The sequence below is a fragment of the Tetrao urogallus genome, assembly GCF_951394365.1.
Source record: "Tetrao urogallus genome assembly, chromosome: 8".
Taxonomy (NCBI): Eukaryota; Metazoa; Chordata; class Aves; order Galliformes; family Phasianidae; genus Tetrao; species Tetrao urogallus.
The window spans coordinates 10,980,874-11,007,183 of NC_136821.1; the positions used below are offsets into that span (position 1 = coordinate 10,980,874).

Below are 26,310 nucleotides of genomic sequence, written 5' to 3' on the forward strand. Positions count from 1 at the left end.
CTACTGCATTTCAGTTCATGGACAGAATATATTTTACATATTATGGAGCTTAAATTTTGTTGATTTCGCATCCACTAGCTGTCAGAACCCTTTGAGTTCTCATAGTGATTATTTTTCTTTTGTATGAACACCATTACCTTTATGGGGGCAGGATATTTTGTTGATAGAAGCTACCACATTCACTGCTTTGGAATGTTATAAACAGTGGACCTGATTTCTCCTCGATTGCAGCAACATAGTACCATTTCATTCAGTTGAGCTCCTCCACTCAGACTGGGATAAATCTAGGAGACTCAGACCTGAAGTCTACTTTGAATTCCATTCATGTTTCGTTAAAAGTCTCTGTTAGAAATGATACACCAAATCATCTGTTTCCAACTTGACGTATATTTGTTAAGTCAAAAGTTGATCCCAATTTTGTGTGTAACATTTCACATACGTTTCGTCTTTAGTATGCTGGATTATGACACGGAGAACCTAAACTCTGATGAAATCTACAGCTCTCTTCGTGGAGTCACAGAAGCAATTGAAAAGTTTAGTTTTCGTAGTCAAGAGGACCTGAATGAACCAATCAAACGTGATGGGAAGAAAGACTGTGACATGGTAAGTGTTTGGTTTGATTAATACTTGGAGATATGTGATATTTTCATGGTTTTCAAGCCTGGCTTTGGAATGTTAACTAGCGTACAAAATCCAGTTGCTTTTGGTAACTGGATTTTTCCTGTAACTGTTTTATTCTCAATTGTTTCTAACACTTCAACTTTTGAACCTCTCACAGCAAGAAAGACACTGAGGTCCTAGAGGTTGTTGTGACATGTGAGATGCCATTTGTTTTAATTAAGTATGTGAAATTCAAAATCTGTGAATTAAGCAGTATTTTTGTTTCCTGTGTGGATAAACAAGTGTAGACTGTTAGTCTCAGAAGCTAGAATTCTTGGTAATCTGATGTTTTTCTTTGGGACTCTGCTGTTGTCTATTTCACATTAGTGTTCTAAGCATCATTTGTGAGAACGATGTTGCTTTTCCTTCCTTCCTTTGGCTTATTAGCAGATTGGTCCTATTCCTTGTTTGATTTTTTTCCTAGCCTTTGCAGCTTTAGAAATATTTCTGTTTAGAAATGTTAGCATAGCTTTTTGCCCTATGATCATGAGATACTTTTGTTACCTAAATTAAGAGGCGGTCTAAGTATTATGTGTATATAAAGAATTCTACACAAAATTAATGGATGTGATCCTGTTGATGGGTGAACTCAAATTCTGTGGAAGTTGTAGCCTTTTAGTGGTCTTATGCCTTTTCTGTATTTGATCTCCAGGTGTCTCGAGATGGTGGCCTTGCAGTACCTACCAGTGATGTCCGAGGAGGCAGTGATACTGTAGAAGGAGGAAGGATGGCTCTAGATAACAAAACCTCCCTACTTAACACACAGCCACCCCGCGCCTTTTCAGGGCCACGAGCTCGAGAGTATAACCCCTATCCTTATTCCGACACAATTAACACTTATGACAAGACTGCCCTCAAGGAAGCAGTTTTTGATGATGACATGGATCAGCTTCGGGATGGTTTGTATTAGCTTATCTTTTAAAACTGTTGGCAGCTTGTTCTGTTCCTAATATATTTGTATTTGTGCAGTACTGAGATACATGCCTGTCCACGTATATGTTGTGTATTACTTTGCAAGTGAGTCAAGGCTTGGCATGAAATATTTTCTGTTCTGATGTGTGACATGAGAACTTGATTTATGGATATGGAAAGAAGGCTCTGCTGCAATTTTAATTTTTTTTTTGTTATTGTTCTCTCTTACTTTCTCCTTTGGAGTTTTCCTCAAACTAGTCCCTTAAAGTCTAAATTAAATATATCTTCAAGGGACGTTTATTTAGGGATGTTCTACTCTAAAACCTAAATGACTCATTAGCTTGTTATTGAGTGTTTCACTTCATTTAAACGATGCTGCACCCCTTAGTTTATTCCTTTGCATTATATTGATGACTCACAGTACTTTGATCTAAAAGTTACGCATGTGATTGCTAGTTTTGGGTGTGTGTCTGGGACAAACTGGTGATTCTCCTCTTGTACAAGTAATTATTGGAATTGGATAAAATCCAATCGTCATCTCTTCTTTGTTTGTTAGTGTGTGTCTGGGACAAACTGGTGATTCTCCTCTTGTACAAGTAATTATTGGAATTGGATAAAATCCAATCGTCATCTCTTCTTTGTTTGTTAGAAGCCATGTGCAGATTCATGAGCAGCATTAGGAACTTAGGTGAAATTAGGGATATTCTGGTCCTCTTTCCCTCTTGACAGAGTCCACTTGGGATTTGATGCCTTTTTGGGAGTGGTCTTTTTTTTTTTCTGTGCACTTGTTCTATGGAAGGTTTGTAATATGGACATATTTGACCTTTTCCCCCATTTCCCCAAGTGACTCGCTTCCATTTGTCCTAGAAGTACCCATTGACCATTCAGATTTGGTGGCTGACCTTCTGAAAGAGCTCTCTAATCACAATGAGCGGGTGGAGGAGCGGAAAGGAGCTCTCCTGGAGCTGCTGAAAATCACAAGGGAGGATAATCTTGGAGTTTGGGAGGAACATTTCAAAACCATTCTGCTCTTGCTCCTGGAAACGCTTGGAGACAAAGATGTGAGATGTGGATTTTTCTTAACTTTCTTGTAGCATTGCTTTATTTAGGGTGATAGGTTCTGCAAATTAATTCAACTGAAATTTGTTACATTTCTATGGCATCTCATCAGTGATGCTGCAGTGCTTGTTTTCTTTTTTTCTGTTAAGGTTATTGATTCTGCTTTCATTATTAATGTACTCCATGACAAATTTCAAGGTTCTCTGTAGTGTCTGTTCTCCGCTCCCATCTGAGTGTCTAGTAACAACCAGGAAATTGAACTAGAATCAGAAATAAAGTTATTTTCTAAGGCAGTCTGTATGGCTGATATTTCCTCACAATCATTTTTCTTAGAATCAACATGAGTTTTGGTAGTCCTACATGTTTAATCATAGCATCATCATGTATGTAGGAAGATTTGGTGACTTTAAGTACAAGTAAGTTTGCTAATCTGTGAGTGTTGCAGATGGATAACAAAGGGCATAATTTGAAGGCTGAGTATAGAGTAAAGTATTCCTCTGCTGAAATGATAGATCTATTTGGAATGGCCACTGGCCAAAAACTTAATGTAACAGTTGTGTAAGTAAAGCAGGTGTTATAAATCCCTTCTCCTAAGGATCTTTTGATATATAAAGGATTAACGCACAGGTCAGTAGTGACTACAAAAATTGACTGTTCTTGAAAGTAATTTCCAGAGGCGCTGCAGTAAATCAATGCTGCTTCTGTAATAGTACATGAGAAACAGCTTTTGCATGAATGGAGCTCAATCTGATATCTGCAGAGCTAAGCAGAATGGGAAGAACAAATCAAATACAATCTGAATGTCTTTATAATTTCATGTAATGCAGTTATGCTGTTTTGGTTATGAATTTATACTTAATTGCCAGAAGAGTATGGAATTCAAAAATGTAGAATCATTCTGATTCTGTCAGTAGGAACTGTCATTTTATATAAATGTTTCTGCAACAGAAAGCAAGCAGACCAATTCTTGTTTTCAGCTATTGATGACACTGCTTGATCCACTGGAGCTGGTAGAGCTACGTAAGATTTCTGCTGCTTAGGGAGCCATGAGAATTTGCTTCAAAATGTAATTTCATTGAGAAATTACATTCTCTAACATCAGTTTCTCTTGACACAGCACTCAATACGAGCGTTGGCACTGCGAGTCCTTAGAGAAATCCTACGGAATCAGCCAGCAAGGTTCAAAAACTACGCAGAGTTGACCATCATGAAGACACTGGAAGCACACAAGGATTCCCACAAGGAGGTGAGTGAGCCTTTTGGCGCTGCTACTGGGAAAATAATATTGAAGAAATGTGAGATTTAACAAACAAGCATGCTGACCAATCTTGACAGTAGGAAAGAACAATATGAAATCACCTAAGTGCTGAAGATGTATACTTGCTGAAGCAAGAAGAAAAATGTTGAGACCAACAGACTCATTTTTAGTGTATTTGGAACTATCTGGAGTTGTAGGCCGTCTATTGGTTTTCCAGGGCTTGGTTGGTTGCTCTGGGAGAGGTAGGAGGGTGCATTTTTCTTAGTTTATTGGAGCTCATTAAGGGCACTGTGGTCCCTCAATCTGCACAGGGAAGGTTGGGAAATGTATTGAGGAACACTAAGGCTGTACTCCAGCAGAGCTGTGTGAAAATTATGAACTTGAGCCACATTTGAGAATTTGAACTGTGGAATAACAGATGAAAATGGACAAAGAAGGCATGCTGCTAGAAAGAAGCTGAGGCAGTGAAGAGGAAGCCAAGGGAAGAGTGAAATGCATTTTCCTATTGCGAGAGAACTCATGCAAAATCAAAAGTATTCTGGACTAAAAAATACAGGGACGTGATGGTTATATTGGAAGTAGATCAAAGTACATTAAAGGTCAGTCTTTGCAAATTGGCTTCCAAAATAGATCTTCTTTTCTATCTTACACGTGTTGCAAGTTTGAACCAAACCCTGAAAAACAGCACGTGAATTTCTGTCCGTTTCTGCAATGACTTATTTACCAAACTTCTTCCTTTGAAATTTAAAGCTCTTCATCTTCCCTGCAAAAGGCTTGCCCTAAACTAGCAGTGCTAAGTATCTCTGTTTTTGGCCATGGAAAAGATCACTGTATAGATCAGGCTGCTTCTAGATCATTGCATAACTGACACAAAGCTGCATTAGGTGTGCATAGCAAAACTGTACTGTTTAAAAATCAAAACAAAACCAAATACACCCCCACAGGCAAGAAGGAACCTAACAGGCTGGATATCCCTTAAATACAAAGGCAGAAAATGTTTAATCCTTTAGTGAATGAAGACTGCCACAATCTGCCTGTCCTCCTCGATGTAGAGCTTTTACCCTTCTGTCGTTCTCAGTTCAGAGTAATAAGAAGCAGTTGTAAATTGATTTCCTGATAAAATAGTCAGACAAAACATTGTGTTCTGAAGGAGTGCCTTTTATTGGCAAGTTTTCCTGGTTACATACTTCTCATCTCACCTTGACTCAGTGCCCTTTTTTTTCCCCACAAAATCTTCCAAACTTACTGCACCTTTCAGATGGTCTCTGATGTTTTTTAATGCCCTTCAGAGCTCTCTGTCCTTGTATGACTGACAGTTTTTACTGAAATCAGGTGTAATGTTGACAGCATAACTTTTCATGTCTCTGTACTCCCCCACACAATGTACTTTGTGTTTGTAGTATGGACAGGTTTTTTTTAGGATTTGCATGTGAGATGCCTTCTGAGGAAGAGCAGAGAAGGATCAGCTTTTGTAACAGAAAGTAAAACTCAAGCCAGGAATGAAGAGTCATGAGTTCTGGCACTTCTTTATAGAAGAGTAAGTGTGAGCTGTATTGCTCTCAGCAAGTAGCTGCTGTTCTGCACATAGCATTCCTTTGATTTTTTATTTATTTTTTTTTTTCCCAGTGGTTTTGCATAGCACTGTTATCATTAAAAAAGATCACATTTACAACTGCTCCAGTGAGACCTTTGGGTTATGGCTGTCGTAGCAGGACACTGCAGGTGTAGTTCCATTTTTCTATCTCTAAGCAGTTGTTTGTACAGCTGTATTAAGTACTGGTACTGGTGGTGTAATAGGAGAGAACAGCCCAAAGAACGGGTGTTTGGTGTTATCTGGCATGTGCTGATATTAAAAAAAAAAAAAAAAAACCACTCTAGAAATAAACCAAGTACATGATATTTGTATCCCACCCATTTTATCCACTGAGTTTGAGGATGTTGCCATTGCAACATAGTATTTTTAAGTCTGTGTATGTCTATTTTCTCATCCCTGTGTAAATGGGGTTCTCAGAGCCAAAATGGAACTCATGAAAGCTGGCAATTCTCTGTCAGTTTCAGGACATCAGCATTCATGAAGTTAAGAAAAGTTTCTCAATCTTCTCTTGTGTGTCTACACGAACATACACCTGTGAAAATGCTGTAGGTATTTTTTACCTGTAGCTGGGATTTGTTGATTCCATTATGTCTGTTTAAAAAAAAAAAAAAAAAAAAAAAAAAAAAAAAAACCAAAAACCAACTGAGTCCAGTTGGGTATGGCTCAGTTGGTCAAACTCATAGTCCTGGGCCAGAATGTCACAGATTCCCATCCAACAGAGGCTTTCCAGCTCCCACTCAGTGCTGACTTTGCAGCACTGCTATCTCCTGGGGTTGTGGAGGAGCTGCCCTTTGACTTGATCCCACTCAGTGAGAGACTAAGTGAAAATTCACCAGTTTGGAAGGCTTTTAGAATAGCTGAAGAAAGAATGGAAAGATCTTAGTCATCTGTCTTATAGTTTTACTTTTCTCTGAAACTGAGTGATACTAAGAGCAGTGGATATACTCTCCTTAGACTACATAAAATCTTCCTTCATACTGTAAAAACAATTTGGAGGAAAGCTGCTATATAGTAAAGTTAGGAAAGTGCTAATTCCTGAGCAACGTAATGCCCTGACAGGACGTCTCACTAGGGTTTGTTTCTGCCTTTGCATTAGAAAACAAAACTGGTTTGTGGTTTGAAATCATTTCAGACAGGCTGCATGAATCAGCAGAAAATTACTGTTTGGAGAGATCTGTACCTACTTCACTTTTGCTTACCTGAGTTTCCCCTTCAGCACAGGAACTGTTAATTGCCTGTATGTTATTGCTGCCATTTTCTGTAATGTTTGGGCTAATGGGCAATCAGTGTAAAATGACCAAGCAAAGAAAGAGGAGTTTGGAAAGGAGCACAGTGCAGGGCCATTAACCTCAGATGGCTCCAAGAAGTCATTGCACTTAGAGGCAGTTCTTTGAAAATCAGTAAGAAAGTTAATTTGATTTCACAAATGCAATATTACTTGTGTTCAGCATGGCTATCATCACTTTCAGAACCCAACAGGCATCTAGGGAACCTGCTTTAGCTGGGGGTTTGGACATAAATGATCTCCATAGGACCCTTTCAGCCCCTACAATCCTGTGAAATACTGTATCTTCCTTCATTTGAGTGCCAGTATCTAGCTAAAAGAGTGTCTGAAACAAAAGGGGCTGTGGTTTTATTACAGCTGGAAGTATCGATGTTAAGTTAGCATGGTTGGATGTATTTGGATGCCTGAATGTGTTTTGCTAAATCAAGCTGAAGCCTTTCAATGCTTGAATCTTTGCTGTGGCGAGAACTCTTCGGCCTTCTGTTGTTGAAGGCAAAGTGTAGCATCAATGAAGCAGCACAACTAAGGGACACCAGAGAAGAAAATTTGGTATGAGGAGTGGATGCTGAGAGTTGTTGTGTGGGTGCAACTAAAAATCAGCAAAGCACTGACCTCGGTGCAGGTCCAAAATTAACATAACCCTGGGCTACAGACTAGGAGACTCTGACTTGGGATTCATGTTTAGTTTGCGCTTTTTAATGCTAGCCTCTTTTTACTCTGTTTGTTGTATAATAGTCTGCACAGTACTGTTAATTAAATGGGATGATGAGAAAAGTCAAGCCTGCTTCAGTCAGAACTGTAAATATTTATGGGAGTTGACATGTAAATGCCTTTCACTTACTTTTAGAGCATTAGAATGTAATTGAAGTTGTGGATGGTATTAAATCTTGTTGATTTTTATCACTCTTTGTTTGGAGTTACTTGGAAAAGAGCTGTCTTTCTGTTGCCAATTGGTTAATATTAACTCATTTGTTCCAGTGTACTTACTCACCCATAACTAAGGAGAGATGCTGTGTGCTGACCCAGTACCATTGATATGACATTGCTACAGATTCATAGCAGCAAAATGAGCATAAGTTCTTATTCTTTACTATAGTAAAGTAGAAATCTTGTGAAAATGTTAAGGAACATCTTCACCATTGCTAATCATTGGACAGCTCATGCTTTGCTTTGTTTCTGCTGCTCTCTTTTTCTCTGCAGGAAAACCTGTAGACATAGCTGGTTGGTACTTTCTCAGTTTAAGGAAAAGACTTTGAGCCATGTATGAGGTACCTAACTTTGGTCTTTTACTATCCAGGAAATCCACAGGCATAATTAGGATGTAACACTCCTTGTTGTAATGATCCAAAGGAAGGTGAAAAGAGCAAATCACGGCTATCCATTAACTTTAATTGTTACTGGCTTGAGGTACTTTTAGACTGACCCTTGACATTTATAAGATTATTTGCAAATGTCCTCCAATGATGATACACTCTGTGTCATTTTCAGTAAAACATAGCCTACTAGAGAAAAATGCGAAGTGATCAGTCTTTAAGGTCAGTTAACTGGTAGCCCGTGCTGGAAGCTGCCAAGCACTGCAGTTTGGCAGTTGATGTTTTATTGTATACGTTTCTGTGCTTCCTCTAATTCCCGACACGTGAAATATTTAGCACCCAGGAGAAGCAATCTAATCTACTTCACCTCCTCTCAATCCCTTAATTTTTTTCATCTGCTTAGCGCTCCCCATTGCTGAGTCCACTTCCTGCTTTGAAACTCAGTGCTTAATTATTTGTTCCTGTCTGGATTAGACTGTATACCCTTCAGGGATGGGAGTTTGCCCGGCTAGGCAGCAGTAAGCCTCCATTCCCTCCAAGTTACATTGTGCAGGTTTTAAGTAACCACCTCTAAATGCCAAAAGTTGGTTCTAAAAACAAGGTTGTGTGCCTTGTAAGCCCAAAAGCAAAACCTTGTTTTTCTGCCTAGTAAACTTCTGGTGCTTTACTTGTTTCACAGTGGAGTAAAAAGCCTCTTAAGGTTTTTGGGTGTTTTATCTTTTTCTCTTAAAAACAACAACAAAAACATGCACTCCTTAATTCCGTGTGTTTTGTAGAGGTGGTGCAGCTAGTATTTGTACTCCAGCTTGCAGTGTAATATGTACTCCCATACAACTCTCTAGGTATATGGGTGCTGCTCTACTCAGATCTCAACGTGTTACACTGATGCCCTGCATAGCCTATGAAGCGGGCATGTTATTTGTTCAATGAGCCCACTAGGAAACAGCTTATGTTATGCCAGCAGAAGTGAGGCTCAATCTAGTCTCTAGTGTGTAGAGCAAAAGGTAAGCCTTTGGAAAGGAGAAAAACCTGCTTCTTTAAGGCAAAGTGCTATCGTTTAGATCTGCATTCCTGGTCTACCTGCCTTGTGTTGAATGGCATCAAACTATCCAGTTCCAGACATGGTTTGCTTTAAGCTTTTACTAGAGGTAAAGTCATGTTTGTGACATACCTTACACACAGCTTAGTGTCAGTATTTTTAAAGCACTGCAGGCTCTCCTTGGTCTTACAGATCTTGTGTCATAGGCACCCTTTTGAACTTCTTTCTTCCAGCTGTTATCATCATTTGAACACTCTAGTAGTTTTCTTCTGTGTTTTTGAAATAATTGAACATAATTGCAATAGGTTAGACAAAAACTCTGCTCCATATCCTACTTTAGACAGTGACTAGCAAGCATGCAGTGATTTTTCATCGAAGAATTCCTCCCTCCCTATCACAGAATCACAAAATGGCCAGAGTTGGAAGGGATCTCAGGGATCATGAATCTCCAACCCCCCTGGCCCAAGCTGAAAGTTCTGTCTGCTTACCTTTAATGGCTCTTCAGTGACCTTATATATCTTTTTTAATCTATTGTCTGCATCCTTCTATGACAGTGAGCTCCTCAATCTGAGCATGTAGTGAACAGCACTTTTTTTTCCCCACATTTAAAGAGTGTGCATTTTATGGATATAGTGATTGTGGTGTCTGCTGGTAGCTTGAACCTAGTGGGTCCATTCCTATTGCTTCCGCAGTGCCTTATCTTCCAATCTTCCCCCCAAAGATGGGAAGAGCTGTTGTTTGATGTTTGCCTCATTTCTTCCACTCTTTTTTAAGTTTGTTTTACTCTGGTCAGATTAAAACCCTGATTTAAAAAGATATTTGACTTTTTATATTGTATGTTATGTATAATTTGCAAGACATGGTTGTTATGCCTCACGGCAAAATATCTTCACTAAACTCAGCTATAATTGCATATCCTCGATGCCAAACAGCCTGGCAGTTCTTAGCTTTCAATAATGCGTTTCCCTCACTGCAGGAATGTTGCTGCCTTTCTTTGGCATTACTGGGGATGCAGCTCTGGCAGGGCTGTGCGAGTATTCAGAGACAAGCTTTCCCTCATGGGTTGCACAGTTGGTCCGGATGGCTAAATGCTTTACTCTGTCAAAGCCAGAATCAAAGACCTTCAGGGCAGGACTGCTATTTGCATTGCAGAGTGGTGGCATTTTGGCTTTCTATGTCAGTGGAGATGGAGGAAAGGGCTTGTCCTCTGGGTTCTCTCACAGATGGTACTGCCCTGCACCTTCATCTGCACCCTGTTTCCTGCTGTTCCTTTGCATGGCAGCTAGTTACCTGCAGAGCCTCTGAATCAAGCAAGCATGTAAGCACACGCTTGAGTCCCATTGACGTCAGTAAGATTCAAGCATGTTATTAAAGCCAAATATACGCTTAAGGGGGATGCTGAAGTGTGGCTTGGATGCAGATGCTGTCTGCCAGATGTGCTCTTGAAAGACTTGGAAATGTCTCTGGTGTTGTCACGTTTACAAGCTAGTATCAGCAGGAAGCCTTCTGGACATGAGTAATTTGCCCTTCTGTATTCAAAGGATGCGCACTGCATGGAGAAGTGATGTGAAATACCCAACTGCTGTGCAAATACAGCCAGATGCGTGCTAGAAATGGCCAGCTTTGTTGAAAGGAGGACTTGTGAAGGTGCAAGACTAATTATGTCTATACAGTTTTTCTAACCTACCCTGTGATGTGCAAAATACATGGGACCTTCTTTGTACTTTGACTCCTGGCTCATTTTGCGAAGAATTGCAGCTGTATTTCAAGCCTTGGTGCTTGAAATAGTAATAAGCTTTTAAAACAAAGGTTTTTGTCTCATGCACTCTCCTCATAACTGTGCCAGTAGTTGTAGAGCTCTGTCTCAGAGTTACTCACTGAAATTTTTACCTAATCCAAATTTACTGAAGTGTATTAGATGAAGTCCGTCTGTAAGTACATACTACATACATACATACTATGTAAGTACATACTGTAAGTGCATACTAAGATGCTATTATTTGTAAAATCGCAGAATCACAGAATGGCCAGGGTTGGTAGGGACCTCAAGGATCATGAATCTCCAACCCCCTGCCACATGCAGGGCCACCAACCTCCACATTTGGTACTAGACCAGGCTGTCCAGGGCCCCATCCAATCTGGCCTTGAACACCTCCAGGGACGGGGCATCCACAACCTCTCTGGACCCACGAGGATCTGAAGAAGGGAAGAAAAAAAAGGAAAAAAAAAAAAGGTTTTTTTAGTAATTTGTGATAATGTGTGTAATGTATGTCTAAGTTTTCCTTTTACAAAAAGCATTTGGAGTTGCTAAAAGGCAAAATTCCAAGTGGCCAGTGTCTGGTCAGTTACAAAGCTTTTAATAAATATATATCTGTATGTTTATTTAGCTAAAATGACTTGCCTGTGAATGTTGTTGGGCTGATTATGAGGTATTCATACCCTCTGTATGTAATTGCACTGTTATTTGTAGAGAGCTTGATGTCAGCAGTATTTCAGTGCTAGGAGAGACATCATCAAAAGTTGCAGTGCCAAGAAGTGAATTTCTTTGAAGAAACCTTCTTACATTCCACAGAGACCTTTTGAGAGCCCCTGACTGCAGCCATTCTAGCAATTCAGTGCCACAGTACCAAACCTTGGCATTAGGTTTCCTTGAGTATTCGGGTATTTCTCTCTTCCCCTCCCTCTGAAAATATAGTTCTTCCTCCTAAGCTAGCTAGCGTGGAAAAATGTTAACTTTCATGCTTCTCATGTGTGAAATTGAAAAGGGAATTAGCAAAGAAATATCTGAAAGAGCTAAACAAGCATTCTGTTCTGCTTGGTTACTCATTCACAGATCTTGCAGGATGAAATCTTTTGAATGCTGACCACATTGTGGATTGCCATTTTTGGAATGTGTTTTAACACTGTTTAATTGCTGAGAAAGGCCTGAGATAGATGAGTGTGTGGACAACTTCAGCAATCAGAGTCTCAGATTGGCTCCTGCCTGTGCCTTGCCTAAATACAATGTTTGTACCACGTGAACCATCTAAAATCACTTTTATTGTTGGATGTTCCACAGGTGCACAAGTAACCTTTGGCCATACCTGTTTCAGGGAGGCAGCTGTCAACACAAGTAGAGGATCAGTCACTGTGTTGTAGCCATGATGAGTTAAAGCTGTGGGTGAAGCAGGTTTTGTAGACGGGGATAATCTCTTCTGTTAAATCAGTAGTCTATCTGAGCTGGTCATTCTTTATTGCTTCTGTCTTAAAATCAATTAGTCCTTTCTGGAAAATGTTTTGTAGTCCAGGCAGAGAGAGATTGTTGTCTTAGTGAGGACTAGGATAAACTTCCAAATACTCCTGCTACATTCGTTATCCACATTAGTTCCTTTCAAAAGTTCATCTTTTGGGGCTTTGATAGAGCTGTATCTGTTTATGGGTTGCCTGAGTCAAAGAGAAACCCCCAAGTTTGATTCCGTTTTGTGTGGAAGAAGGGATTGAAGAGAATTCAGTAGTCACGGCTTCAGTCTAAGTGATTGACCTGTGGCTTCACTTGTTTTGGTGTCTTTTTTTTTTTCCTTATTGTCTGGGACACATTTTCCTTGAGTTTGTTGCCTGGCAATTGGCACATACACTTGAAGAAAGAAAACTTGCTTCCCATCCTGTGATTTTTTTTTTTTTTTTTTTTTTTTAATCCAATTACTGCAGAATGTAAAATAAACTCTCATAGAAGAAGAAAATCAGGTCCTTCCTCTTTCATCTAACTGTCCTATCCACTGGGGAACAGTGTGAAATCTGTGGATTTGCCTTTTCTGGGTGAAGGGTAGTACTGAGTTTAGGACCTCATCTCATCTCCATGCTTTACAGTGTGAAGTAGCTACTAAAGGTGGGTGCTGCCACTGTTTCCACTTGTTCTTCCTCTCGTGTTTTATAGTGTCCCAGCACTGCCTTCATGTATTAAATATGCTCAGAGCACTGTTGCGTGGTTATAGATTATCCTGAATCTTGCTTGGCTCCATGGCCTGGATTTGAGCACAGCAGTGCTTAGCTGGGACTTGGCAGGACACACGTGTGCAGGCAGGTTTTCTCAGCTTGGACACCCAAGCATTCAGCAAGGCAGATGCATATTAAAAAGCACAACGTCACTCATTGTAGTATTAAGCAATTGTATTTCCTATTAAGTTTAAGCTGATGGGTTTATGTTCCCTGACAGTGGCTAGAGTGCTGACCTAACAGGGCAGCAGTGCCTGTCTTTCTTGGGTGGTGGATGACTCTCAAACTTTGACATGGTTACTTCAGGCAGGAGGAACTGTGTACCACTGTCTGGCTGGAACAAACATGTCTCTGGAGGTAAAGAACGTGAATTCTTATACTTGATCTCCTCTCAGACAAGCCTCTTGCTGTTTTATTAATAAACACCCCCAAGTATTTCCTGGCATTCATTCCTAATATGCACAGGTGTTTTTGGCTGTGCAGCCTCATTAATGCAAGGTTTTGCTCTGCTTTCCTTTCAGGTCGTCAGAGCTGCTGAGGAAGCTGCTTCTACCCTGGCAAGCTCCATCCATCCTGAGCAATGCATCAAGGTGCTTTGCCCCATCATTCAGACAGCAGATTATCCAATTAATTTAGCTGCCATCAAGATGCAGACAAAGGTCATTGAGAGGATTTCCAAGGAATCATTGCATCAACTCCTTCCTGATATTATTCCTGGATTGTTACAGGTATAGAATCTCACATCACAAATGCTCATTGAGCACAAACGAACACCAAGATGTTCTGTACTTTGAGTGTACTTTGCGCATGAATTTGAAGCACAGCAGGACAGATAGGAAGGACTATTTTCTCTCTGAAATTAAGACTAAATGCTCAGTCTTCAGTCTCTTTCATAACCCTGGTTGGGGAGCTGTGTTTTTGCCAGCACTATGACTTGATCTTACATTGTGAATTTATCTTTCAGTGCTGGCCATAGTGGGGTTGTATTCAGTCCCCTTGCACAAGCAGCTGGCAGGACTAAGCTTTTGGAGTGAGACAAAGCATGATGAAAATAACAAAGGAGTGAACCAGTGTGTTTACTGGGGGGGGGAGGGAGGGGATTGTGGCAAGAACAAATTGGTCCTTGTGAAAGAGTTCCTACCTGTAGGCGAGTAAAACTTCAGTGGAGAATTAGGATAAAGAAGCATCCTTTTTGTGAGCATAAAGAGCAGAAGGACAAGGGCAAAGTCAGGATTTTCCCCGATGCCTCCTAGTGTTTGTCCCAGCTTTGTCACATAAGCTTTTGCAGTTCTTTTCTTTAACTCTGGGAATCAGGCAATTCTGTATTGATGTGAACTTTTGTTTTAAGAAGTTTTTAGCCATTGTTGTTGGTGACAACAACCTAGACAAGGGGGCTTCAATGCAGTGGAAGTGCTTGGGAACATCATGCCTTTAAAAGCACAAAAAGATATATTTGCTTTATTAAATGGCTTCCGTGTCTTTGTGATTTTTCACCTTGGGGCTGCCAGTGTTATTTCCTTGAATGAGGAATTCATAATGATCAAAGGAATCTACTTCTCATATTTAGAAAGTATGTAGGGATACACACTGTGGCTGTTTATCTTGGTGAAGGTAACAGCAGTGGTGAGCAGGCAAGGTGTGTCCAACAGTGCTTATGTGGATACAAGTGTACAGCTCAGCACCCCACAGCAGGATGCCCATGGCCCATGTGAACAGATAGGGATCTCAGTACATAAAACGGTCTTGGCTGTGCTTCTGTCGAGCACCTGGGTTTGGGTGCAAATTGCAGTGCAGAGCTCTTAGAGGGGTTTGGTGGGGAGTGCTTGCAGTTCCACAGTCTCAGTTGTTGTTCTTTTGGGTCCCACGCTGCAGGGGGAGCAGCCCATAGGCGTCTCCTACTGGTGAGAGACAAAGCCCAACCTGGCAGGCCCTCGTGGGCATGGAGATGGGTGTAGCTGTCACAGTGATCTGAGGCTGGCAGAGTCACAGCACTCCTGCTCCTTCCACAAAGACATGCCCTAGCCACATACCAGGCTGCTGTGGGATGAGGCACTGTCCACATCTCCTGTTGAAGCAAGCCCTGATTGTTTAGAGAAAGGAATGCACCGTTAATGGAGGAGAGCAAGAAGAGGCCTGGCTGTGTTAGCGGTGGTTAGACTGCCTGGTGAGGGTAAAGATGGGACACTGATATGCCTGCAGTAGAGGCCTTGCTGTGCTGTAGAAAATGAGGCATCCCAACAAATAGCTGGTGTGCTGACAAAGATAGTTTTTGTGTGTGACTCTGGCCTTTAACTTCACAGCTGCATCCAGACCAACTCCTGCTCTTTGGGATGTAGTGCTCTTTGAGTTTGCAGGCTGTAATGTCAGACTGCATTTTGGCCTTGCAGCTAAAACATTAGCCCTGCTAGTGGGCATCCCCAGCCCTGTAGCATCACTCCTCATGGCTTTCCCAGCAAAAGAATAATCCATAATGATGATGACTTCTGCAATTTTTGAATGCTTGAGTACAGTTATTCTATCCAAATGCTTATCTGGATAGAACATCTATTCACCAAACAATGTTTTGTGTTTCATATTCTAAATGATATAACCATTAGGCCATTTTGCTGAAAATTTCATCTGTCTTTTGCTCACCTATTTCCTTTAGGTGGTTGGGTTTGGGTCAGGAAAGACTTACCTGTGGGCACACTCAAAGCACTGTGTCCAAGATGTCCTGATGATCACATATGGCATAAGGTCATCTGAACTGGACACGGGAATGTGCGTAACTGATAGCATCCACGTGATTGGAAACTGTTCTTCCTTAATGACATAGAACCTAAGACATTAATAACTTATAAATTCATAGCCTAATATGAGGACATTACAGAAAGGATATTATATAGAATAAATAGAATGTGCTGGATATGCTGTATTCTCTTGCTCTTTGAGTGTTCATATTGCCAGAGCCTTTCTATTAATCTGGTAGCCTAAAGTACTCTTCAGTGTATTGATTGGTAAGGATGTTGGTGTGTGCTGTTTGTGACCATTTTTTCTTGTTTCCTAGGGTTATGATAATACAGAGAGCAGTGTCCGTAAAGCTAGTGTATTTTGTCTGGTGGCAATTTATTCAGTAATTGGTGAAGAACTGAAACCTCATCTCGCACAACTCACAGGAAGCAAGGTATGGGAGTATAATGCCTTTGGTATTATGACAACAGCCAATGCGTTCATGCTAGCTCTGGGTCAAATTCCCTGTACTGTGTTAAACCCTAATGTGTTAGACTAACTGGTCCTGCCAACGCCACTAGAGCAACAGATCTTGTCCAGCAGTGTGAGCATTTCGGACCCTGCAGAGCAATTTTTGAAGGGGATTCAGGGATTGGTTTCTTGATGCATTTGATCCTGTGCAACTGCAAGCTGCTACTGAGCTGGTCGTTCCCATGACAGTCATGCTTTCCTTAGCTCTTCTGCATTGCATCGTTAGGTGAAAATGCAGTGAGTTACATCAGCTGGCTTCACTTGTTAAAAAAAAAACAAATCTGGAATATTAAATTGTTTGTAGCTCACTCTATGGCTTGACAGTTAATCTAATGTGAAGAGTGGTGAGAATGCATGGTTGGGATGGGTGGGAGAGCAAGACTGCTCCTTTCAGCAGCAGGTCATAATTAGGGCTGGTAGAAAAGCAGGTGGAGCTTTGCTCTTAGTAGCATTACAGATGTGTCCTTTTCTTCCTGGACACCGGCAAATTTGAATGACTTTTCAAACGCTTTTCTACCCATGCTTATGTTAGAAGCAAAACTTGAATTCTGACCTGATGCTGCAGATGAAGTCAGACTTCAGTTCAGCTCTGTCCTTCAGACAAAAGCTGGCATTCAGGAAGCTGTCACAAGGCTTCTCCCGATTGAAGTCATAATACCTGAGGTTTCTTTGCCATTTTAAGATCAATTCTGCATTGTTGTCTCTGAATGTGAAAAGCTACTTAGTTCAGAGGGCTTCGTCTGGATGTTTTGAACCAGTGGTTTCTTTAATGGGTAGGAAGCGTGGTTTACGCTGAAACAGAACTGAGATTTAAGACACTTGGACTTTATTTCTGGGTTGTGTCCTTAAGTTACTTTCACCTCCCATTTGCTCTGGAAAAAGAGCTGTGAATGCTGAGACTTACCTCATTTATGTTTAGGCGGTTGGGAGATTCCTCTATAAAACGTTGTAGGGGCTTTATAATCCCAATATCCTGGGTGCCATGGATATACTCCACCACATAACTAACTGTAAACATGTGAGTAATTCTTCCGAGTTTATGCAGGCTGCCTACGCGTTTAAAGTTAAATATGTGCATGAGTCATTATTTCAGGATCTGGGCCTAAGCAACCCCTTGCAAAGGAAGTGCGTAGTCATAACAGCTGCAGTTTCACTAGAGGAACCAAGTAGTGAAGATACTTAAATATCATTAAAAATGAATGCTTTGTGAAAAACAAAGCCCATCTCGCCTCTCTTCTCCAAGCATAGTGAGTTCAGGGTGTTTCCTAGGAGGGACCACAGCTCTTGGATTACTGCAGTGTGAGCGAATTCGTACCTGTCTGCAGCCCCACTGACCTTTTTGGGAATCCTGCTCACCAAGAACAATCTGCAGAGCTGAGGGCTGTGAATTGATGACTGCTGAAGTGAAACACAACTGTTTTTTTACATACAGTTTAAATACTATTAAATTAAAACTCAGTGGGACCAGGCTTCCTCTCCTGGTTCTGCATGTTCTGAAATGCCTGGTGCTAACTTGCTCTAACAGTGCTCACTGAATCTGTATTTAAGACTCACAGTCAGTTTTTGTCCATCTGTTTTTCCTGGCATCTTCTCCTGATGTTTGTTGTTTCTTTCAGATGAAGCTACTAAACTTGTACATAAAGAGGGCCCAAACTACCAACAGCAACAGCAGCTCCTCTTCAGATGTTTCAACGCACAGTTAATGGAGATATGTGGACATATGTGTAGACTTAGAAGCAATCAACGGTGCCTCTCAGAGACCTTTCTGCTACTCTTCACTGGCGCACTTCATCAGCTAAAGGAGGCCATGCAGATATTTATTGCAATCAGTATTCTAGTCCCTTAAAGCTTTCATGTAAAACCTTACTGGTATTGAATGTAAAGGAAGCAAGGTCTGTGTTGCAGTCTTCATTAAAAGTGAACAACAGAAAGCCATACTTAAACATATTGTATAGCCTGCTGAAATCTTGGAAATATGTTTAGGTTAGCATTCCAAAAGAGTCAAAAAACCTGGATACGCGTGAAAGTTAAACAAATCTTGGTTTAGTTCATACCCAGTTTTGGTTTCTGTGCGCTAGTTACTGCTCTTTCCCTGTGGCCGCAGCCTTTCTGGCTAGGATCTCCTCTTACAAGTCCTGTGGTCCTGTTTTGTACTTCCTGTCGCAGCTTGCCTAATGTGCAGGGTTCTCCATGAGGAGATCTTTGCTGATGTGGCTGTGGTTCCAGCCTCTAATGCTTTAATACTGAGATATCAAGTGAGTAATGAAAAAGTAGGTTCTTTTTAAATATCTGAGTTTTCTGTATATAGTTCTTCTGACAGACCTCTGATGGCTGATCTCTCTAACTGCTCTCCAGCCAGCTGTGCTTTGTAGAGCAACTGGGCTCTCGCTACCTTCGTTGACTGTAAATATTTCCCCTCTTCCAACCCATTTGGCTCTTTCATGTGCTCGAGACTCTTCAGGTTACTTGTTACTCCCCAAAGGGAACCTCAGATGCTGTTCTGAGACTGGTGCCTGCGTTTGGACATGAGCACAGTGGGTGTTGGATTGGGCTTGGGTGCATCCTTGGGTGGACAGTCAGAGCTGCCAAGGCTGTATTGCAGTGCTGCCTTGTGGGGCTGGCTGAGTTCTTCCTGAAGTCTGTAGCGTCAAAGGATTGATCTGCCACTTTAACCGGGACCCATCGATGTTGGTGGTAAATGGCTTTATCCACACAAATCCAGTGTGCTTTGGGCAGACTGTTCATCCAAGAGGACAGCAAGGGAATCTGAAGCTGGACAAAACAACCCTGTGGAAGCTAAGGGTTGGCTGGGATAGTGCTGCTCACCTGCTGCTGTTCCTGTCTTGTGCCCGAAGAGCCTGCAGTGCTGTCTTCTGCCTTTAGAAGCCTCCTTCTTCCCACGCACAACCCTGCTGGGTGCTTTGCATTTTGGAGGGATGTGCTAGACTGTGACACAGACCAGGTAAGAGCCAAACCAGCAGCAGCAGGTACCCCAAAGCACCGTCCTGCTCCAAGCTTCTGTTGGCAGTGGCTGAGTGCCTGCTGCCTGTGACTGGGGGGAGCAGGAGGATGCTTGTGCTGCGTTTGGCCCTAGGCTGGATCCTGGCTGACAGACAGGCCCACCCCAACCTGCCATGGATGAGAACTGGGTTTTTTCCCCCAGTGACAGTGATTGCAGGAGGGTGATGGACCTGCAGTGTGTGTTCCCAGGCTGCTCTCAGTGCCTTGGTCTCTCTGCAGCCCCCTTCATTTCCCCTTTGAGGAGCTGAAGGGACACCTTGGTAGCAGACTCAGTGGCAGCATGTGAGCATTGCCAGAACTGCAGCAGGGAAGCACAGCAAAGAGGATAAAGCCTTGCGGCCCTCCCTCTCCATCAGTTTGTGCTCCTGTAGCTCAGCCCCAGCCATGAGTAGCTGTGCTGGAAGGTGCTGACTGGTGCAGCTCCAGAAAAGCTGAGGTTTGTGGGGCTTTCCCAGCCTCTCACCTGGCTGCCGTGGGAGCAGAGGTGACCTGCTCCTGATGTCATTGGGATGATTCCAGGCTTGGGCTGGCTGCAGGGCTGATCCCTTATGCTCCCCAGTGCTGTGGCAGGAGGGGAGTGTCGTGGTCTGGTAGTGGGATTCCTCCAGGCCCTCTCTGCTGGCTCAGAAGAGCCATCCTTGCTTGGGAGAGGATTGGCTGCTCCATGGTTGGTGTCTCCCTGTCCGTGGACCATTCCTTTTCAACACCTTTCAGTATGCTTGTTAGAGGTTTGTGTGTTTGTTTTGTTTTGTTTTGTTTTTAATTTTTTGAATGATTCAAATTATTTTAGTTTAATGTGAATTTATTTTCCCTTTTGAGGAAACGTTCAGCCAACTTGTTGGCAGCAGTTAGCTGTCTTGTTTGAATTTTAGTAGTGGGTTTGGGTTTTTTTTTCCTTTTTTTTTTTTTTTTTTTTTCCCAATTTTTACTCTAACTGCTTACTATTTATGCCTCTCTTTCTCCCCATCTCAGTTCACCATCTTCTGTTCCAGTCCTGGGGTTCAGCAGTCAGCATAGCTGACCACATGGCGCTTAGTTCCTCCCAGCTGTGATGGAGCTTTTTGGGTTTTTTTTTTGTTTTTTTTTTAGTTTTTTTGAATGGCACATTGTAGCAAACCTCCAGGAATTGAATTCCTTCTCAAATTATTTGTGTTTTATAAAATCCTGTTAGTATGCACTGAGAGTGAACGCACTGTAATGTCCCTGAACTGACCCTGGCGCCTGTGCTGACACTAAAGAAGGAGTTAACAGCTCGTCCTATGGGAATAGGTGTGAAATCTGCCATGCTCTGTGTCTGCAGAGGTGAACGCCTGTTTCTCAGATACTATTGGCACACTTGGGGCTGCAAAATAGTAGAACCAGGCCTTACTTTCGTAATCAGATGCCGTTCTGTTTGTCAACAGATGCTCATTGTGTTCCTTTCTTTCATTACGTGAGTCAGTCGAGGACTGTTCATCCTTTGAGTACTCTAGAAGTATGTTATACCTGTATACAGTAGGGGGCATTCTGCTTAGGTATTTATAAAACATTGCGTATAATGTACATAGTAGGGTCGTTTAGTATGTTGAACATGATCTTTTTTTTCCTTTGAAGTACTCAAAGGGCTAGCTCTGAATGTCACCTCTCTGATCTCAGCATTCTGACTTCAAACAGCTGTACAATCATTTTGTTCTCTCTTCAGCAAGCATAAAGGTCTCTCTGGCTACAGACAGCAGTGTCCACGCATGTTTGCAGAGAACGATCTGCATGCGGGCAGTGCCTCACCGCACCGGTGAAGCTTGTGTTCACCCTCTCCCAGCAGTAGCCATCTACTGCAGCTGCCTTTTTTTCCTTGCTGCCCATTATGCAGGGCTTCAACTTTTCATACTTTAAAAAAAAAAAAAAAAAAAAGTGTTTTTCTTTTTTCCTTGCCCACCATGCTTTAAGTCTGAATGGGAGAGAACTCTCAGCAGACAGCGAGCGGCTCCTGGCTGCAAGGTTGCAGAAATTTCTCAGATGCGGATGTGTTTTTCTGCCATTGGCTGCGCCGGTGCTCCGTGGGCATGGGCGAATATGGATCCATCTGCCCCCTGGTCTGCGTACCGTAGTTCTCATGTAGTGCAGAATTATCGAGGCATGTGGCTTTCTTAAGGTACACTATGTGTGCTTGCCTGAATTACAATACGAGACTGTCTTTTTTTATCGCTTACTACTAGCTTTCCAATAACCTCTAACCTAACTCACATCTTTGTCATCCGAACCTTTTCTCCCCACCCCTTTATTTATCAAGCATAATATTACATGCTAAGGGACAGGAAAATAGACCTTTGTAGAATACAGCAGAACAATGTTGCTAACAATGTTTGAAATGGAAATTAAAACCTCTCTAAAAACGCCAGCCTTGAGAAATGACTTTGTTGGCACCGTGTTCATGCGCATGTATTTTTTTCTATTTTTTCCGCTTTTGTCATGTTTCATCCATATCTGTATTTATATCTTGTTTGTTTCACTTTTGAGTGTATCATGGCAATTGTACAGATGTTTTTTGTTAACATTTACGTGATAGAATTTGCTAAAAAAAAAAAAATAAATAAAATAAAACCTTTTGAGTTTGCCCTAGAGCAAGTGGAACTTGGGTTTGTTTTCAGGAGAGGAGCATTAATGGAGGTGCGTTGTCCAGCACATCTCCCACTCCAGCAGCCTTTGCTTGTAAAAGTTTTGCTCTCTGTGAACCTTTTGCTTCTCAAGAATTCGCTCTCTGTGTTGAAAAATACACTGAACCTTTTGGCAAAGGGCTGCTGCTGCCTCGTGCAGATGGACCTCCTGTGTTGCGTGCAGGAACAGGGACCGGACTGCAGCTCTGGGAGTGGGGACTTGGCACATCTTGGAGATGGAGCTCTGTCCTGATGGAGCAGCCATGGGACTGCAGGGCCAGGCATCTGTGGCTCTTAGAAAGGGGACAGATGACAGAGCGCTCATGTCTGTGTCTTGTAAAGCTCCGGATGTGGGCTTAATTTTGCCATAGAGTTGTGGGGGCTTTGGAAAAGCTCTGAAGGCTGAGGCATCACAAATGTGGTTTGAGATGAGCAGCCTGGACAGTTGGATGTCACTAACAGTGCTTAAAGGGTCAGTCCTTGGAAAACCCTCTTGGGAGGGCTTAGCAGGGGACCACCCTGCAGATGCAGAGCATCTGTGTACCACGCCTGGCTTCCACTGGCTCCTTGATCTGTCACTCAGAGTGAATGCTAAGATGGAGCCATGGCTCTGTGAGATGCAGCTACAGCAAGTGAGGAGCCCAACTGGAGCGTCCTGTAGCAAGGAGCAGAAGAACATAATCTCACTTTGCTGCTTGGTTCCTGTCCTTGGCTCCTGCACATGCCAAAGCGTGTTGTGGAGGAAGATGGCAGCGCTTTGACAATGGGATGTTTGTTCACCAAACATTCTCGGAGTATCTCGCAGCTCTCATGTGCAAAGCGCCTTGTAGCCCTAAACTACTTGACTGCTTCACAGATGGAGGATTAGGGTTGACTGCTGCTGGGGGTGCTCATGCTGGGGGTGCTCGTGCGCTGCAAAGTTGCTGCTGTCAGTGAAAGGCTGCGAGTGTGATCCTGGCATATCTCGCCCTGCCCTGCAGGCTCTGTCAGCTGGTCTCCCTGCAGTCTGGCACCATGCAACCATATCCCTGCTATAGGGGATATACCAAGGAGCTGCTAAGCACATCCGGACTAAGGGCTGCATCTTCATTTTCTCCAGTTAAAGAATAAGATGTTTGGGCTTAAAGCTGCTGGGAAAGCATACCAAGAGTGAACCCATCTCCTTGGGCCGGGAGCTCAGTGCCACATGTGAGCAAGACAAGGAGCAGCAGGAAGGAACTGCTCAGGAGCAGGGAGAAGGAAAAACATCGCCTGGGAGCAGCCAAGGGAGCGTGAGGGCAGTGAGAACCAGAATGAGCTGACATGGGACCGGGGGGATTACGGGGTGTAGAGAGGGGTAACAAGTAATTAATGAGGAGAGGGATGAAATTAATAACAGCTCAAAAATGGCTGAGATAATGAACTCCTCTTTAAATCCACCTTTAACAAGAAAGCCAAGGGAAAGGATTTAGATCAATTAAGAAGTAAAGAAAATCTTGTAAAAACAGCTATTATCACAAGCTAGTGGGAGAACAGCTGGAACATCATGCTGGGAAGAGGCAGCAGCGGGCTGAGACCTATATCTGTGGGGTCCTCGGTGGGAAGTTCCCTGTGGTGAGAGCTGCATGCTCCTTGCCCCAGCCATCATTGGGATGGTCTCTTCCAGAAGCAGTCCCCTGTCCCAGTGATCCAGTTACACCCTGATCCCTCCTCTGTTCCTGGAGAAGCACAGCCCTTGGTCACTGTGCTCCTTTCTGGGGAGAGCCCTGGTAAGGCCCAGTCTCCTGCCCCTGTCCTGCAGGGCACTCCGGTGCAGCATCTCCTCTGCTTTGTCCATGCCTGGCATCAGCTGAGCCTGCTGCATTGATGCTCAGTACTGGAAGGGTTACGCAGCAGCCCTGCTGTTGGGGCAGTTTCTTGCTGCTGCTCTATAAATAGGAGCTGCTTTCTTAATCTGCTCCCACTGCTCTCCACTCCCCACCAGTTTTTTCCTGCTTTTTCCTGCAGGGAGGTACCTGCAGCCTTGGGCAGCTTTTGGCCCTGCTGTGCCCTAAACGCAGCTGGAAGGGCCCATTCATGGCACTCGTTGTTTGTCAACACTTCCACAACCACCCCTATTTAAAAAGGATAGCCAAAAATGGAGGAGGGAGCCACCCTGGTGGCTTCCATGACCCCAGAATCCTGCTTTGTATCTTCCTGGTGCTTGTTGTGCGACAGGTTAGCTTCTAGCAAATGCCTCCAATTTCTGGTGCTGATCCAAACTTCTTTTCTTTATAATCTTCTTGTTCTGGGTTTTCCTTTTTTCAGTGAAAATTCACTCTCCTACCACTCACTTTCCAGAGCTGCTGTACCCTCAGCTTACTGATGCAAAGCATTCTCCAAAAAATCCCATCTGATATTTTCAGTTTCTGATGTGACGTGGCCTACCTTGATCTGTGAGCATCTTCCCCCTCAGACAGATGCTGCTGCCATGCCAAGGTAAGGTCGTGAGCCTCTGCTCCCAACTGCAGTGTCAGGGAAGGCCATCTCCTCCTACGTGTTTCACTTAGTCCCAGCAACACTTACTGATAGGGTTCGCCTGCCATCCCTATGCATCCATGCTGAGCACCCATTTCATGCCTTAGGACCTCTGCAGGACCTTCGCTGCTTTGCAGAGATCCCAGTTGACCTGTTCCCACCAAATTTTTGTTGCAGGTGCATATTTTATACCTGTTTGCAGAGGCTCCCACTTTAGAAAACTGCAGCAGACTGGGGATGTGGTGGTGGGGACACCGGGAATGTTGTCTCTGTAGTATTTTGCCCAGCATATGAGTTTTCACTCCATTTGCTTTGGAATTCTGTAATCTGCACCATTTGGGCTAGTGCTAAATATTAACTGAGATTTGCACTTAATAACTTGACAGCATCACGTTGGAGCCCAGCACACATCTCCCAGCCCTGCTGAAGGTTTAAGGATGCTGAGGCACATAGCACTGTGGTTCCAAGTTTGTGCCAGAGACCTCCAGCATTCCTACATTCCACCTGTGCTTGGCTGGGACATACCCAGGTACCATCCAGCTTTGGTTTAAGCCACCCAAAAATCTTTGTTTCCATGGTTAATACAACCAGGGGCAGTTTGCTGATTTGAGCACAGAGCAAAAAAACCTCAGCAGAAATCAAAGCCCTGGAGGGGACTATGTACAGGAATGTCATTAACAACTAATCCCCTCTAATCCAAGATGAACATTATCACACGAGGGCACGAAATGTAATTAGATGTAAACAGTGCTATCTCCAGAGCACGGAGTAAATATTAACCGATCCATCTTCCCGAGGGGCTGGCCCAGCTCCTGGGTTGGGCAGGTGGGGAAACCATGTGGGCAAGAAAGCTCTATCAAAAGAGACAAGTAAGCAAGGTAAAAGACACTGATGTTGTGCTGCCACAAAGACTTGTGGAGGCAGCACAGGGGGTGCCCATAGAAGACGTGGTGGAACCTGAGCCTGCTCCCCTCCCCATAGCTGAGGCCTGTGCTCAGTGCAGGCGCACACATGGGGCCCAGTGCTGCCCAGAGCCATTCAGGGATGCTCTGTCACCAAGGAGGCGACAAGGCCTTTGTGCCCCTGTGCTCCCCAGGCCCTCTGCAGCTGTGCTGTGCCTGCAGGGAGATGGAACACGTGCTCAGACATGGCATTCTGCTAAGGCATGTTTAAATGATGTTCTGCCATCTCTTTGATTCTGATTCCTTAGGGCTCATTTCCTAATGGTGCCATCAGGCCTTGCAAGCTGCTGTTGGGCGATGCCTTTCTGCTATTGAGGTGGTGTCTGTGTTGTGCCACAGAAGCCTGATTGCAGCTGTAGGGATGTGGCATGGAGACCGTCTGACCAAACATGAGCACACCACAGGGCACAGCTTTGGCCTTTCAGGCAGCTCGCCTGATGCCGTGTTTCCAGCTATACAGTGCTACCAGCGAGCTGTTGTACCATGTGGGAATTGATCAACATCTCTGCCAAGTGCCATCAAAATGCTCCTTCCCTACCCCCAGGGCCCACTGCCACTGGCTCCTGGGCTCCTTCCCTCCACCTCCAGAGCTGAGGCTGCAGAGATCCAATCACACATTGAAAAATTCCATAGCACCTTCTGACTGCAGTGAATATCACATTCAATGCCACTGGAAGTCTCTTGCATTATCTAGTTCTATGTCTTCCAACACATTTTGTTTTAATTTCCAGCAGAGATGGGGATCCCTAAGAAGTCAGATCTGCAGCCTGCTGGCCAGCTTGGTGCAGTCACCTTCCACAGAACCCCAAGGAGACTCTCAGAGTTGCTGAGTGAAGTTCACTGTAGTTTGATGGCAAGGGATCACA

General features: G+C 43.2%; 1 protein-coding gene across 8 annotated transcripts in view; it reads left to right on the plus strand.

Moving 5' to 3' along the window:
* CLASP1 (cytoplasmic linker associated protein 1) overlaps positions 1 to 18,035 on the plus strand; it is a gene marked incomplete at both ends in the record, with an annotated part of 141,220 nt that extends 123,185 nt beyond the window's left edge. For all 8 annotated transcript variants that reach the window (XM_079539320.1, XM_079539322.1, XM_079539323.1 and 5 more), the window contains 7 exons: positions 453 to 603; positions 1,313 to 1,559; positions 2,443 to 2,633; positions 3,749 to 3,877; positions 13,614 to 13,820; positions 16,139 to 16,255; positions 17,949 to 18,035. In XM_079539320.1, coding sequence (XP_079395446.1) covers positions 453 to 603; positions 1,313 to 1,559; positions 2,443 to 2,633; positions 3,749 to 3,877; positions 13,614 to 13,820; positions 16,139 to 16,255; positions 17,949 to 18,035 — 1,129 coding nt within the window. The remainder of the gene's footprint in view (positions 1 to 452; positions 604 to 1,312; positions 1,560 to 2,442; positions 2,634 to 3,748; positions 3,878 to 13,613; positions 13,821 to 16,138; positions 16,256 to 17,948) is intronic.
* Positions 18,036 to 26,310: the final 8,275 nt, after the last annotated feature.